The sequence below is a fragment of the Osmia bicornis genome, chromosome 14, assembly GCF_907164935.1.
Source record: "Osmia bicornis bicornis chromosome 14, iOsmBic2.1, whole genome shotgun sequence".
NCBI lineage: Eukaryota > Metazoa > Arthropoda > Insecta > Hymenoptera > Megachilidae > Osmia > Osmia bicornis.
Genome location: NC_060229.1, coordinates 3,618,503 through 3,634,388, shown reverse-complemented (window position 1 = coordinate 3,634,388; position 15,886 = coordinate 3,618,503). Strand labels below are relative to the sequence as shown.

General features: G+C 40.9%; 1 protein-coding gene across 13 annotated transcripts in view; it reads right to left on the bottom strand.

The window, feature by feature from the left end:
* Positions 1–716: 716 nt before the first annotated feature.
* Positions 717–15,886, bottom strand: part of LOC114878981 (protein abrupt) — a 56,694-nt gene continuing 41,524 nt past the window's right edge. For 10 of the 13 annotated variants that reach the window (XM_029193403.2, XM_029193409.2, XM_029193411.2 and 7 more), the window contains one exon: positions 717–11,599. In XM_029193403.2, the coding sequence (XP_029049236.1) occupies positions 10,605–11,599 (995 nt within the window). In that variant the 3' untranslated portion in view covers positions 717–10,604. Of the gene's footprint in view, positions 11,600–12,869; positions 14,035–14,095; positions 15,744–15,886 lie in introns of those variants that run through there. The other 3 variants (XM_029193418.2, XM_029193416.2, XM_029193417.2) reach the window with 3 other exon arrangements.

Here is a 15,886-nt window from a genome sequence, read left to right as displayed (position 1 = left end):
ATTTAATCGCTGTTATATTTTTTTCGGGAACTATGCCTTTGAGATTCTGAACTGCATCACATTGCAAATGCAATTTTACGGAATGAAAATTAATAATAATGAATGCATGGTCAGTATTGTTTAATTATGTACTTATACATATAGCTATCGTAACATAATAACGTGTCATTTAGGTGTATGCGAAAGGTGACGTAGTATAGCATGCCGTTAGTTGGATGCAATAGCCAAGGTGGCGCTTGAATTAGTTTCTGTTCAGCTTAATTTTCGATCAAACATGGGCTGTTTTACCGATGCGGAATTCGGAGTTCGGCCTAAAATAATTGATTTTTGAGCTTGACTGACATGTGTATAGCACTCTACAAATATAGTTCTATAAGTGTAATATAAAATATGTTATAATTCGAAACATACAAACTATAGAGAACATTGAAAAAGGTTGAAAAAGTGGAGTACTACAAGAACGATGTTTCAAATTTAGTTCCAACAGTTCATCGTTAGTTGGCGACACCATTCAATCCTCTGAAACGCGTTTTTTTTTTAAATTATTAATTTTTCCGCGCATAATGAGAGGGCACCGCTAGTACTGTTTTTAAAAAGCGCATCAATATAAAAAGTTAGAAAACGTGAAATAATAGCATTTTACAACGCTTTTAGCTTATTGAATTAATTTTTCAAAAACGATATGATATTCTCTTCTTTTAGTACCAATCAAGTAATTATAGCACATGATTCATGAGTTTTATTAGTCTTGCTACAATTCCCATATATACAAATGTGAACCTATCGAACTACACGAACAAGATACTGAATAAAAAGATAAATAAAAGAAAAATTCGTACACTACTACGAATAGCAGACATTACGAGTATCAACAATCGTATAACTTCAAGTAACATTTACAACCCTAAATGATCTTTTTCAATGCTATGACTTGATCTAACTTTGCACAGGGAAAAGATTTGCATTTCGTGATACTTCAGTTATAAAATACGATTATTAATCGTGTGTTAATCGCACGTGTATACATATATACTATAGTTTATTTTAACATACCGTAGATTCTCGTTACAATATACGTACAATATTCTATTATTTTATTGTATAATCGTATCATACCTTAACCAGATATACTCTCTTCTTTTTTTCACTCATACATACGTAGTGCCTTATATTAAAATTTGCTGGGAGCAAAATAGGAACTGTGATCGCCTGATGTACTAGATTCGTCTTTTAAAAATGTACATCCAAAGTAATAAGAAATGAAACACCTTAAATTAGAACTGCGTAAATGTTCCTTTAAACGAAATATGTGAAATATTAAACCTAACATTATAACAACTTACGTTCTATAAAACTAAAGAATAAATAGTATAATAAATCCTCGTGAAATGGACGAATCAATGATGCAGGTTCCGTACAAACAGGCCGTAAGAAGGCACCGAGCAACGCAACGTAAGAAATCTTCGAAATCCTCGAGGGCGACCGCGAGAGGAAGTCCAGCGACTTCCGCCGATTTGTATCGCGAAAAATGTGAAAAATGCGTGGCTCGTTACGGAAACGTCTCGTTGATCAAACGAAGGATCATCGACTCGGTGTTTCATGGGAAGATTGGTCAGGTTCTTCGCGGGGCAACGCGTTTTCACGAGGAGGAAACGCTAGCTCGTGAAATACGCGACGTCGAATCGATGAAAACGTCGCGCGCATCCGTATTAAAGCGGAGCTTTTCTCTTTGACTCGCTTCGGATCCTCGAATCAGCGCCTCGACCCTAAATTCCGCCTTTCTCGACGCTTTAAACGACGCGTTATTACGTTCGATCGATTGCCACCATGAGAATCAACGCAGAGATACTAGGGAAACTACCATCTGATGGATATTGTAGACATTTTTTGGGAATGTGACAGAAGGAAATTCGCAGTCGCTGCGGTAAATTTTGAAAAAATTATGCGCAAATAATATCCAATCGCCTAATGATATTTCGAATTTCGGGATGATCCAAACGGTACCTAAATACACTCTGCGTATTTCGTGTAACGACCACGAGGACGAAACGAGCCGCAATAAAAGACAAGAGTATAATTTATATCCTCGTAGACGAGTGTTTCCAATTTTACGATCGGAATTCATGTCTCTAAGCCTCTCTCCCGGTCGATCTCGTGATTAGAATGGACACACATACTGGACGCGATTAACATGAACGTTACGCAAAGAATCTGGCTAAGATTATTACTACTTTTTCTTTTCCTTCACATACACGCGTATATCTATCACTCTATGCTTCGTCCCTCTCAAACAACGAAGCACTGCGGGTGCTTGTACGATTCTGTGTCGGTTTCACGCTCTCGAACGTATTAGAGGCAATTTCCGGTCCGATCCATTATTCCTCGACACGGCCAGCCTCGATAAATAATAAACGGCGATAAAACGCATTCGCTACACGTTTACCGAGCTCATCGGTTACGCGTGAATCGCTTTTAAACGTAACAAAATCCGTATCCTCTCGAATGATCTTTCTGAAATAACTGTGTTTTCTTGTATTTATTGTTTCTCGAATCGAAATCATTCGGATTCCACGCATACATGTCTAGTTTACGGGTAATTTTGTACTTTGATCGAGACATTTGATTGCAGTTCGGTGGATCACTGATTACGTGTGGAGGGCAATCGACGTACGGTGTGATTTTAAGTTTCTGATAAAAATTAAGTATACAAAAATGTGTACATTCATATTTAATGTAAATCAGTAATTAAAAAAGAAATTCGAGTATTGTAATATTGATATTACATTAAATTCATAAAATATCAAGTGGAGCAAATTGGAAAATGAAACGATAATATGTATTCTGAAATTATAGCGTGTCTGATTACGAAAAGTTGATGTCTAAATTATTGAATTTTTATAATAACTATCAGAAACTGAATTCGTATGTGTATGTTGTGTTTCTGTTAGAGACTTACCCGTGCCTCGAAAATCACAAAACCAAACACACCCCACAAAAATACATACTTACACTTCGCGACCGAACAAGAACAGAAGGAACTGAAATAAATGGGCATAAACTAAACTCAATTACAATGTCTCTCCTTTCTAAACATATTTATTGTAATCGTATTGGCAAGTTGGATGGCTTACATGCTAAGAATGGCAAAAAAAGTAACGTAAAGAACATAAAGTAGTAACGTATTTACGTGCGAGGAGAAAAGGAAGAACAAAGTAAAAGGATCATTAAAAAAAGAAGATAGGAAACTGAAAGGATCCTTGGACTGGGAACAATTAATAGATAAATATATATGATATTTACAAACAAGAAAGGAAGAAGAAAGGAAGACGAGAAGTATAGAATCGAGGGAAGGAAAGACGGGATATAATATCTGACATACTGGCTCGTTCACGTACAGTAAAGATTTGCCTCTGTCTCGTTGGCGGATCAACATCAAAACAAACGAAAGCAAAAGAAAAATGAAAAATTCAAGCGTAAAAATCATTCTCTTTCATTTGAAATTACAATTAACAGAATGGCCACGAAATAAAAATGAAGTTCGTCTCACAGATTTCGAATCCCTGCCAGGAGACAGATGTACATATCCCTCTAACACGATCTATCGAAGCTAATAATAATGAAAATGATAATGATAATAATAACATTAATCTTAAAATGGCGGTAATAAAAAAAAAGAAAAAAACGTAACAATATTGAAGCACCTTAATGATAGTTAACCGTAAAAAGTAAAGAACGAGATGTGTGTCTCGATGACGAGGCTGATGAGTGGATCATTAAATGATGATCGTCTCTTTTTTCCTTTTTTGACGAAATCGAAACACGTCTAGATATGCTAAACTTTCGCGCTTTATAATCCTTTTTCGTTCGCTCACTCGCCTATTTATTTCGCCTTTCAATTTCCTCAATGCTATCGTCATCAACGATAATCACCGACTGAAGATATTATAACGAGCGAGTCGATGAGACGGCGTGCACATTTATCACTTTAGTCATCGTGTGACGAACGAGCAATTTTTGAAAAAACGCAACGTGTTAAACAGAGGAAGCTACGATAAAATTATAATCATTTTTGAGGATTTGACTGGTACTTTAATAGTATCGTTAGAAGGTAAAATTCATAGTGACGATCGCGTGGTTGATCGATTCGGGGTGAAATTAATTAGCCTTTCTCGCGGCATCGTCTCCGAAGTAATTAACGAGAACGAACGAGAAAAAAGAAGAAAAAGAAAATTCGATGTTCCTTGGAGATCATCAGATCGAACTTTAATAAACGTTTCATCGAGTTTCCTCCGTTCGGGTCGTTATTAAAAATCATAGATCAATAAATTGTCGGGAGCGACAATTCTTTTTTAATTTCTTTTCGAAATAAAATAAAAAATTAAAGAGTCACACCGTACGTCGAGTGATTGCACGCTTATTTGTTTCGCCACGCGACCGTGTTTTCCTCAGATCCGACGTGAATTACAAAATAAGTTAGGAGTTTATGGTTTCTATCACTAGAAAGACTCTATTATATAATAATAATAATAATATATATACAGGGTGGGCCACGTAATTGTTTCAAGTCATAACTCCGTTATTAGCGTATTCACCCAAAAATGCCAAAGGAGAAAGATAAATGGCACGAAGAGCACTACATTCGTATATTTTCATTTTAAAAAATGATACAATTATTAATCGCACATGCACTGTTTGCACTTAAAAAAATCTAATGACTTATGGATGTAGTGCTCTTCCAGCCATTATGCTCTAATAACGGAGTTATGACTTGAAACAATTACGTGGCCCACCCTGTATATGCATATTGTTACGACGCATCCCTGATTATGTTCTCTGTAAAATATCACGTAGATAGGTATATTTTATATTTTTTCTCTTTTTTCTCACTTTCTAATAATAATAATATATATATATATAATTATATGCGTATAGTAGGAGGCCATCCGAACATTTTCTTTTTATTCGACACATTTTCTCACTGATTTTTAACATTCTCACAGTATCTCTCACGCGATGTATACATCATAATGCATCACACTAAAACACGCTCACGCGAAAAAAAATGATTATTTCTTCTCTCTCGATGCAGCAGTAAAATCACTAACCGGTATATATCGACGAGTCAACGCGTAAAAACGACTGTAAGTACAACGTATTGCATTGTGATTTTGGAATTCAGCACATTTCGCTCGCGGAACAGTCTCGGGCCGATCGCGTTTTGGCAGTGAATTCAATTCGTCCGCTAACTTTTAATAATGCATTCGTTAAACTGAGGTAGCTCTATTGTATTTATTCTTTCTTGTTGATTTCTCATATGCTTTTCTATTTCTTTTCTATTTGCTTCGTTTTTTACCGCGTAGGCTCGACTGTTCCGCGCAAGGAGGCAAATTCTTAAACCTATATAATCCGTGGAAGCTATATATTTATCTCTCGCGCTTCTGACTATGTATAAACATTGTGTATATATATAATTATGTATATAATATATACACGATACGGAGACGTGGTTTACGGGGACGAATCGACGTCGTAAAAGTAAAACTTTCGGTAAAATATGAGCGTGAGTATAGCGCGAGAAGAAGACTGATATTTAATAACATGGAGGTAGCTGTGGTGATTTTCACAATTATTTCTCTTTCCTCTTTTTTTTTCGTATCCTAATGATCGTGACGTGTTTCTCGTGAAATAAATTCGAGCTGCAAAATATTGTGACGGTATTATAATTCTGATAATTGTTAACGAAAAGAGAGCGACAGAGGAAAATAAAAGTAATTTTAATTAAAATGTGCGAGTATCGATGTTGACAAAAAGCTCGATTCAATTTCATCGATCACACGTCGATGCACGCGGATACGGTGTGCACACGCCTTGCCACTTGCCAGTGTAAAATCTCGTAACAAACAAGAAACAAACAAACAAACGAAACAAAACAGAATATAGACGCTGGCTCGCGAATCACCCGAGCGCCCGATTAACGCAAGAATCACACCTGTAGTAGTAGTAGTAGCAGTAGTAGTAGTAGTAGTAGTTTCTATAAGTATAGTATCACGGCCTGGCTGCTTCAGATTTCCTGAGTTTGTTATTACATTTATATAATGCATTATTTAATCGTGCCGGTGTTCGAGTACCTGAGATGGCAACACGCTCCCCTTCATACAATTTTCACCAAATCCTGCTGATTTTCAAGAATCACGCACGACAGAACTTCTATTATTAATTCGAAATAAACAAAGAAATTTTAATTATAGGCAGTCTTGTATTTTATTTTTATTTTTATTGAAACGAAATTTAGTCCTATCTCTGGGATCATTTTCTTCGTACAGTTAAGACCATTCTGGCACCCCTCGGTCAGGGCGCTTATTTGCATTCACCCCAAGGACACCCCGACGTTCGAAAGCTGCCTGCCCGACAATTCGTGAAAGGCTTGCCGCGTTTACGGCGTCGTTAATCCGCCTTTATAATCACCGTAATGCCACGCACGAGTGTGCACTCGTACGATTCGGTCTTTACGACACACCGGTCTTTTATCGTTGTACCGAGAACCGCGTTCACCACTACTGTTTATCGTCGACAAGTTCTGTCGTGCGTTCTTCCGCCGTCCTTTCGTTTCTACCCCTTTCGAGTCGTCTGAAATCGCGATCATTTCATCCTCGAAGAGATATTCGGGTTAACCTTGCTTAACCCTTTTCGTTTCATTCGAAAGTGTTGGTACAATTTTATTGAAAAATGAAATGTTCGCCAGACGCCGGGGAGAAAGGTGATCGATCGATGCCCTCGGACGGGAGCGTTTGATGGCTACGCACACGATTGTCATTCTAACAACTATTGCAATACTGTAGTTGGTGGTATTCTATTCCAAGTGACTATTGCGAACTATGTTCAACGGACTATCATTCATCGTGGGGATGCAACCCCTATGCGCGGGGTGACGGGGCACCGTCGCTGAAACGTTCGTGTAAAAATACGTGTATATGTACATCTCGTATATACATATAATTCATCTGTTTGTATACATACATATATATATAACTATATAAATACTGTCGTAGAAAACTATGATCTGAGGGGAGGGGGTTAAATCTGTCACTTTGAGGGGAGATACGAACGCACCCCGTCAACCCTGTAATTATGTAATATATTCTTGCTTAAAACTCGTGTAATTAGTGTTTTTTTTTGTGTGTCTCTGTATACGTGTGTGCGCGTGTGTATACGTGTAACATATGTATATCATGCGACGGTCTGTCGCTTTTCTATCCGTACAGTTAAAAAAAAAGATACAGAAAAATAAAGAAAAAAAAACGACGAAGAAAGTCTATCGACGAGATCACTGTTGGGTTCCATCAACTTTGCATGCTCGATCGTTGATCGTCATGGGATTTTATAGTGGGAGACACTCTAACCGTGGCGAGGAAAAGATGAAAAACGAAATGACAAAGGAAAAAAGGAAAATTCTTCGAAGTACAATTAATTATTTACGTGGATTTTCACGCGAAACGTGCTTTTTTTCTTCTTTAAGCTTCCTCCTTCGATCGGTGTTTATTCTTTCAAGATTCACCTTCGAACACCGTGGATAAATTTGTACTCTATGAAAATTTTGCTCTTTCTCCGATTTTCCATTTGTTCCTTTCCAACTTCTGTCTCGCGACACGATTACCCGATCCGTATAACATTTATAGAGAGCTTTTTTTCAAGGCAAGAAGTGGTTTCTTTGTACCGATTAGATCCGGATTCGCGTCACGATCGATTATTCTCTTCCCTAAAACGAGCTCGTGGATCCGCGGCGAAATGCGAGATACGATCTTCAAAATTTCGTCGATAACAAGCGTCCAAAAATCACCAAGCCCGAGCTTGTCCCGTGATTTTCACGACGATTCGTATACAAGTGTTCCAATCGTATACAATTACCCTTTCATATGTACATACGATATAAAGTTTTAAAAAAATTCGGAAAAGCTCGCGAATCAGCCGACGAACTCACCCCATCGATCCGATAATTCCGATCATACAACGTATTTCTAATGTTTCTAATACGTTCGTACAATTTTATTGTCTCAAAGAAATTATCGTTTGCCGTCGATAGAAATTATTTTAAGTAGCTAAAGCAAGGGGGTGAGTTTTCCGTCGCCGAACAAAATTTTCCCTCGGTCCGCACGCGATCCACGGTCGATTTTATTTTATTTTTTTTTATTTTTTTTTTTTGATTTGCTGAACTTTATTTCGGACGTATCGTCTCGCACGAGATATATGAAGCATGCCTGCGAATGATATATACCGCGTGTGTCAGTGATCAGCAAAATCACTGACAATGAGAGTCCCTGTCTGTTATTTTCTTTTTCCATCGAGTAAAATTCTCTTACAGGCTAGAGAAAAAAAGAATGGGGGTTAGTATACTCCGAGTATTGTGTACAACCTACTAATCTAGACGAGATAGTCTCTAACACCTGCAGAGTGGTTTATCGTTAAGATTTCTCAATCGTTAAGTCGTCAGCCATTTAATCGATTCTCTCTCATTTGCTCGCTGTCACTCTCTGCCTTACACGCACACTCGTAAAAACCAAAAGAATAATAATAATGTCGATAATAATAATGAAGAATACGAAACGGAAGAAATTATCTTCGTTCAAACCACGCTGCGTAACTACCGTATTGCTAAGTTCTCTTTTCTCTAGGCGTATCTAAATTAGGTATACCTGTATGCGTGTATATATTTATTTATACACACATACATGTTCTATATATATATATATCTATATCAAGGTATATCGTAAATCAAAGTAGCTCGTGTATGAATATTCATTAGTAGGAACCATTTTAAGATTACACTCGAGCCTGGACGCGAAATCGCGCGCGATGATTCGAATCGTTATTTCCACTAAAAAAGAAACACTTGCCTCGATTTTTTTTCTTTCCATTGTCACCGAAGAACGAGAATCACGGCCGAGGATTCACGCGTGAAAACAAACATTAACGATTTATAAATAACGCAAAGTGGAGGGAGATCGTTGATCGAGAGATGAGTCAGGGTCTAATGACACGTTCAAGAATGCGGAAGGAAAAATTCGATGGATGTTCCAAAGGGAACGAACGAAAATAAAAAGATGCTGGGTGATTCTCGTTTTATCGCGACGCCGTATCGTTCCCTCTCGCTGGATCTTTTATTTGTCCCGAGTCGTAAGTATACGATGCAGGAGCAAGTAAGAAGATTTCGTCCGCGGTGTAAATAATCGTCTCGAAGAATGAAAAAGCAACGTCAAAGTTGAAAACTTAAGTACTAGAGAGTCATGGCAAGCCCTTGAGTGTATTTCGAGGCCGATTAAGTAGAAAAAAGATCACGCGGACCGTGGAACGACGAAAGGGTACGACAAGAGGGTCGAGGCATTTTTCCAAGTTCGCGCGCTATTTCGCCTGCTTTGTTTTCAAATACCAGGAGAATTATCGTGTCGATTAGCATGCGATAAATAATTCATGCGATTCAGAAACGGCATTTGTCGCGTTCACTTTGATCGCTAAACATTTTCACGAATCGCTCGAAAGATCCCTCGTTCGCCAATCGACGGATGAATTACACTGACATCGTTCCCGCCTCTTTCACCTACGATAAAACGAGTAGACAATTAACAATCTCGATGATCGTGACGATCATCAATCGAAGACACGTGTCTTCTGCTCTTCTCTAATATTCCTATTCCTGTGTTCTCCGTTTGTGTATAAATGTTTGCGTCTGTTCGTGTATGTAACTGCCGTGTATTTCCAAAGTGCACGCGTCTAAAAAATATAATTAAGGGATGTGCTAACCCTAGCGCTACACGTATCCGTTCTACTCGTTAAATATAATGCGTGTGGTTTCTCTCTCTCTCATCCTGTGTATTCGTGTACGTACGTGTCGTGGTACACTAACTTCTCTATAAATCTAGATAATATATATTTGTCCTCAACATTCATATATAATAATAATAATATAATAATAATAATAATAATATAATATAATAATAATATCTTCTCGGGAGTCGCGTGTTCGCGATGCTCGCCGTTTTCTCTTTAAACCTTTAGAAAATAAAAAGAATAAACAGTTGCCCTGGCGTTACCTGGCTTCTCGATTCTGTTCTCTTTCTCTCGTTCGAGGCTCGTGAGAAAATTGGTAAAAAACGTCAATGAGATTCGTTTATCGTAATTATTCACTATATCGTTTCATCGTGTTGTTCACTTGAGGTAGACAGATGGAATATTATAACGGGGGAGGGTAAAATATGTGTACACGCGTGTGGATGTGTGTATGTCGTGTAGAGTGTGTAGTCGGGTGCAATGTAGATTTCTTTTGGACTAAAAGTGAATCCACCATTGGCTTGAATCCCCAAATCGGTCGGGACGCGACCAAACGTACCGTACAACTCGTATCGTCGTCTTCATTCTTCTTTGGAAAACTGTATCTCTCGCGACAAAAGAAAACAGGAGTAAGTCTCTACTGAGGTAGTGGATGGATTTGACTGTGAACAGAGACTACGCCCGGATCGACAGGAACCGGGCCACGTCTCGAAGCACTTCTTCTAATCGGGTCACGTGTCACGAACTCTTCGGGTTCACAAGTTCCCGGCGAGCGCGTCCGTCTATTCAGCTTTCACGATCTCCGGCTCCTCGTTGTCGCTGAAATCGTCCTCCTCGCCGCCGGATGACTCGCCCTCCTCCATCAGTACACCGTGCCTGTCCTGCAACAGATCCTGACGATCCTCGTGCACAACCCCGGGTCCCCGACCTTCGTCTCGTCCGATCATCGGATAATCCTCGATCCCGCGTCCACCAAGCTTATCCATCGCGCTCATGTGTGCCATTTTGGCCGCGTGAGCAGCTGCGACCGCGGCGGCTTGTTCCGGACTGAGTCCCATCGTCGTCAGTCCCGAATTCTCCGCGATAAACTGGAGGTAAGTGTCTAGAATCGCCGATCCCGTCGCGCTGGCATTATGGTGACCGGGATGTAGGTGTCCGGGTGGATGAAGAGGCGCCGTATTCGGTTCGCGACTACCGTGCATCGTGTCCAAAGACTTAGCCGCTATCGCGGTTGCGGTAGAGTTCTTGGCGCTGCTGCTACTGTTACTACCGCTCACTTTGGTGATCACAGTGTTGTTGTTGGGCGTGGGTGATCCATACCTGAGGCTCAGAGGTAACGTGAGATCCTCAGGATCGTCACCCCCGCACACGCTGCTCCCTGCTTCGGACGGCGCGCCTCCGCGCGGTATCTCCAGTCTCATGTCCCCTCGCCTCGGTCCCGTGGGACTGGCACGAGCTCGCAACTCCGCGGGACTCACCTTGACACCCGCCTTGGCCAACAGACGCGACGCCAAATCGGGATCGAACGGACTGGGCATCGGTAGCACCGGTAGATCCTTGGTACTGATGCCACGATGCTGTCGGGACATGTGGGAGTGCAAGGAGTTCCTCGATTTCGCCACGGTTCCGCACAACACGCAACGATATCCCGGACAGATCGTGTGCTTATCTTCCAGATGGGTGCGCAACGTGTGGGCAGATCGATAGATCTTGCCGCACTTCGGGCAGGGCCGTGGATCTGTCGCGCGTACCCGAAGCATGTCCAAACTGCGTCGGCCTGGAAAAGAGAAGATAAACAAAAGGCTGATGAAGATGAGTTGTTCCCGCGTGATGGTCTGCTGTCTGCGATCGGTGGGCAACGAGAAACTAGCAGAAAAAGATACGGTTTAAAGAAATGAAAGATGGAACTCAAAAGAAAATGAGCAATTATTGTTTTTAGAAAAGGATCGAAGATGGACGTACCACGTCGGCTTCTTTGAATACCTTTTATTGTACAAAGCATTACTTAAATAGTATATATACTTCATTTCGTGTGTTTTATGTATAATCTTACGTATGCTAGTGTCTGCTAAAATAGTGCGTATGATGCTCTATACATTGTCCGTGGCCGCGAGCTGTCAATTGTGAAAGCGATTCAACGAACCAACAGAATTTTGTTTAAAATAGAACAGCATAATTATTTTTCCTTTTAAATTAATATTAAAACACGGACATCGAGAATAGGGGTAGTTTTCCTGCAACCGCTCGCGCAACCAACAACTCGCGCACGCGAATATATATTCGTATTTATATATATTTTTCGTATTTATTCGCAGCGTATCCTCTAGTAACTATCGTACATCGTGTGTCGTGAAACTTAACCAGTAACGGGGAATATTCTTTACCTAGGGAATACTGACGAAAACAGAAGACTGTAGAAAAATAAGGCTAGGCGTTGTTCATCGTGTGCTGGTCGATCATTAATCAACGTTCGCTCGCGTATATATACGTCTGCCATTAAATGTATTTCTCTACGCGTGTGTGTCTGTGGTGTGTGTCTGTTAAATATACGTATAATATTCGTATTGCGTCGCACATCTTCGAATAACGATTACGGAAGCATCGCGAAAGTTAGTCTCGACAATTAACGTCGTTTCAGTTTCTTCCGTTGTTTTCTTTCTCATTCCATTTAGTTTCTTTGCTTTAAACTTACAATCCTTCTTCCATATCTAAACACTTTTCTCGACTCCTGTCTATGCTCTTAAAAACTACGCTCTTTAAGGTAAGGCTGGCTTACTCAGCTTAGAGGAACATTGTTTTCTCTTGTTAAGATACATAACCTAATCGTCAATTATCGTCAATTATCAACATCATTGTAGTCTTATAATCAACGACGACCTCTTATTTATTATTACACAATCTCTATTGGTGTGACTACGGTATTTTTTTCTTTTTCTCAGGCTCTACTAGAAATACTGCTTCGTACATTTTTTTATACAAAATCAACTCTCTTTCTTTTTTTTATCTATATAGATTTACTCTTCGTATGTATATATATATATATATATATACTCTCTCTATATTTATATAATATATATCTTTTTTCTTTCTTCTGCAATATAATCTCCCGAATATTTACAAAATGTGCGCTTCTCAGTGGGTACGTTAATTCTCAGGAAGAGAGGTGGGGGTGTTTGTGTGACGTTCTCGAGACTAAAGCACTAACGACAATCTTCGACGTTCAGACTTGTTTGCTGGTTATACTTACAATTCAACCAGCTCGTAATTTCGCGTATTACAATCCCCCCTTCGAACTTTTGTAGACTCTGGCACGCGAGACCTTCTCGCTGCAACGCACCCTCCACCGTATCCCAGAAACGATACATCGAGTCACGAGCAATCGATAGGCGACTGATAAATTGGCGAAGAGAAAACGATTCGATGCAATCGGACACGATCGAATGACGATTCAAAGAAAAGAAAAAAGGATAGAGAGAAAAACATTTAGATAGAAATCTCCTTCTGTTGAACTTTGGTTTCAAACCTAGAAGTATTCGAATTGAAATTATTGAAGAGTTTGAATTTTGCCAATTTCAATTTTCCAAATATCTCGCTAATGAAATAAAGAGTTGAATGGTTCTAAAGGGAAGAAAAACGAAGAAAAATGAAAATTCCACGATTTCCCGCGCGAACGTGTCCAACCCTAATCCACAGAGATACCCAGCTCGAGCCCATTGCCTCTTTATCAGACGTAGGTCCATCTGAGCGTCTTTATCCGATCCCATTGCACCGGATGCTTCAACCGCATGTGGTTCCTTACGCTGTTTGGGTGAGAGAAGGTTTTGGCGCAAGAGGCAACGGGACAGGTGGGCGAGTCACGAGGATAATGATGCTCCAAGTGAGCTCTCATCGTGCTGATGTCCTGCAACGTTCTACAACAAAGAGGACACCTGTAACCGTGTTGCTGATGATGATCACGTATCATCTTTTGTTGCCTGAAGTCGGCTGGACTCCGTTGATACTTGGTAGTTGTGTTGTTCGGTGTGGTAGAGGTGGTCGACGACTGGTCTTGTTGCTGTTGCTGCTGTTGATCGTCTTCCTGTAGCGCCTGATGATGATGATGGTGAGGAGGAGGAACGGATAGTGGATGATGATGACGATGCCGATGATGTTGCTGGTGATGGCTGTGGTGGTGGTGGTAAGCCGCGCCCTCTGCCTCATCGAGCCCGTGATCTGCAACCACCACCACACCAACGTTACCACCAGCCACCACCACCATAAACCCAACCCAACCCCTAATAAAAACACAGTGTACCCAAAACGTTGCCCCCTTCTAACGTTTCCCCTTGGTACAGTCTGTTTCAAATAAACTTGCTACCGAAACTCTTTTAATTAGGAAAACTTCAGAATTTAACAAATTGAGATATAATAATTATTTTCTGAGATTTTTATTGTGATTAACCCCTCGGATGGTGAACCGCGGAGACAACGACAATTAAAATTTTATTTTCTATTATTTTTTCTCCCTAAATTTTAGGAGATTGCTAATCAAAGATTCTACGATTATTTTAAACAGCCTGTACTTGTGGAATATCTAGAGGAGGTTACATCCCCGCAAATCGTTACCCGGTTATACTGGTATCTGACGGAATCGCTAATTGCTCTCTCTCCCCGTGTTCGGATATCGTGCGCGCAATTGGCAGACAGGACTGTATGGAATTCGCGCAATCATCGCGTAAATCGAATACTGAAGGGAGATGTTCGAACGTGTCCGGACAGAATCTCACGTGCCAGATTATTACGGAAGCGGCTGTGTCTCTGTGTGGGGTAGGGTTGAACACGTTCTCCCCGGATAGTCATCTAAGGCTAAACGAGGCACACGTTGGCTCGAAGGTGGCGGAGGTGTGTAAACGTTTCGTTATTACAATAAATAAAGTACACTATATTTTTACTTAACACGCAAACGATCGATTATCGATTATTCGTGCCATGCGTTCGAAAGGTGCCTGACAAAATATCCCGACTGTTTTTCGTGCCGCATTAGATACCTGGTTGCACGATGATATCGTGACCAGGGAACATTAAGCGTGTCTGAGTCTCGGTACGTTCTATAGTCTGAAGATTTCTCGTTTTCCCGGCTCGTTCTCGAGGCAATCGGTTCGTCTGCCATCGTTAAATAGACATAGAAAATAGGAATCTTTGCGTGAGCTCGTCGATACAAGCGGCCACGCCTCGAACGTCGCGTGAGATTATTTCAACTTTCTCTATCGACGACGTGCAAATACGAAACGACAGCGTAACCCGGATTCCCTTAAAGATCGCTTTCGTAAAAATAACGCGTCGATATTTCAAAGAGAATAGACCGACGACACCGAGCGATTCTTGACGTGGATGCAACAACAACGGGAACGTCAGAATTCTAAAGCGAGCCAAAATCAAACCGGGGACCGCTCTGTATCGACGAACATCCTCTAACGACTCCCAACTTCATCTGGTCGCGGATCGCGGCTTTCTGTGGTCGTTTCTCAACGACAACACGAGGGCAGACGAGGAGGACCGTACTCATGGCAACGAGGAGGACGAAGAGGGTGACTGGTGCTGCTGTTGTTGATTCGGATTGTTCAGGCTCGGTCGTTGATGTATCCCGTGAGCCTGTAGCTGATGATTGATCAGGTAATGCTTCGTCTTGCATCGTTTCCCGCACACGTTGCACTGCGGCCACGTCTCCGGCGGCGGCCAATTCGAGTGGACATTTTTCACGTGTTGCCGAAGGTTGCTCGGCGACGAGTAGCTTCTGCCGCAGTAACGACAAAGAGGCCTAGCATCATCGTGTCGCAGTGCCGTGTACAGTCTCGCGAAATTCTCCACGGCTTGCGTAGTTTCGCTGGCGGCCGCGGCCACCGCCGCCATCGCGGCTTCCTCCCTCTTCGGCATCACCGATCCTACAACCAGGACGTGCCCGTCAGTTGATTCTGTCGCCTTACTCTCTTTCTCTCTCACGACATCTGTTCCCCTCTCTCTCTCGCTCTCTCTCTCTCTCTCTCTTTCTCTTCTTTACACATACAATCCCTTCACATATGAGCAC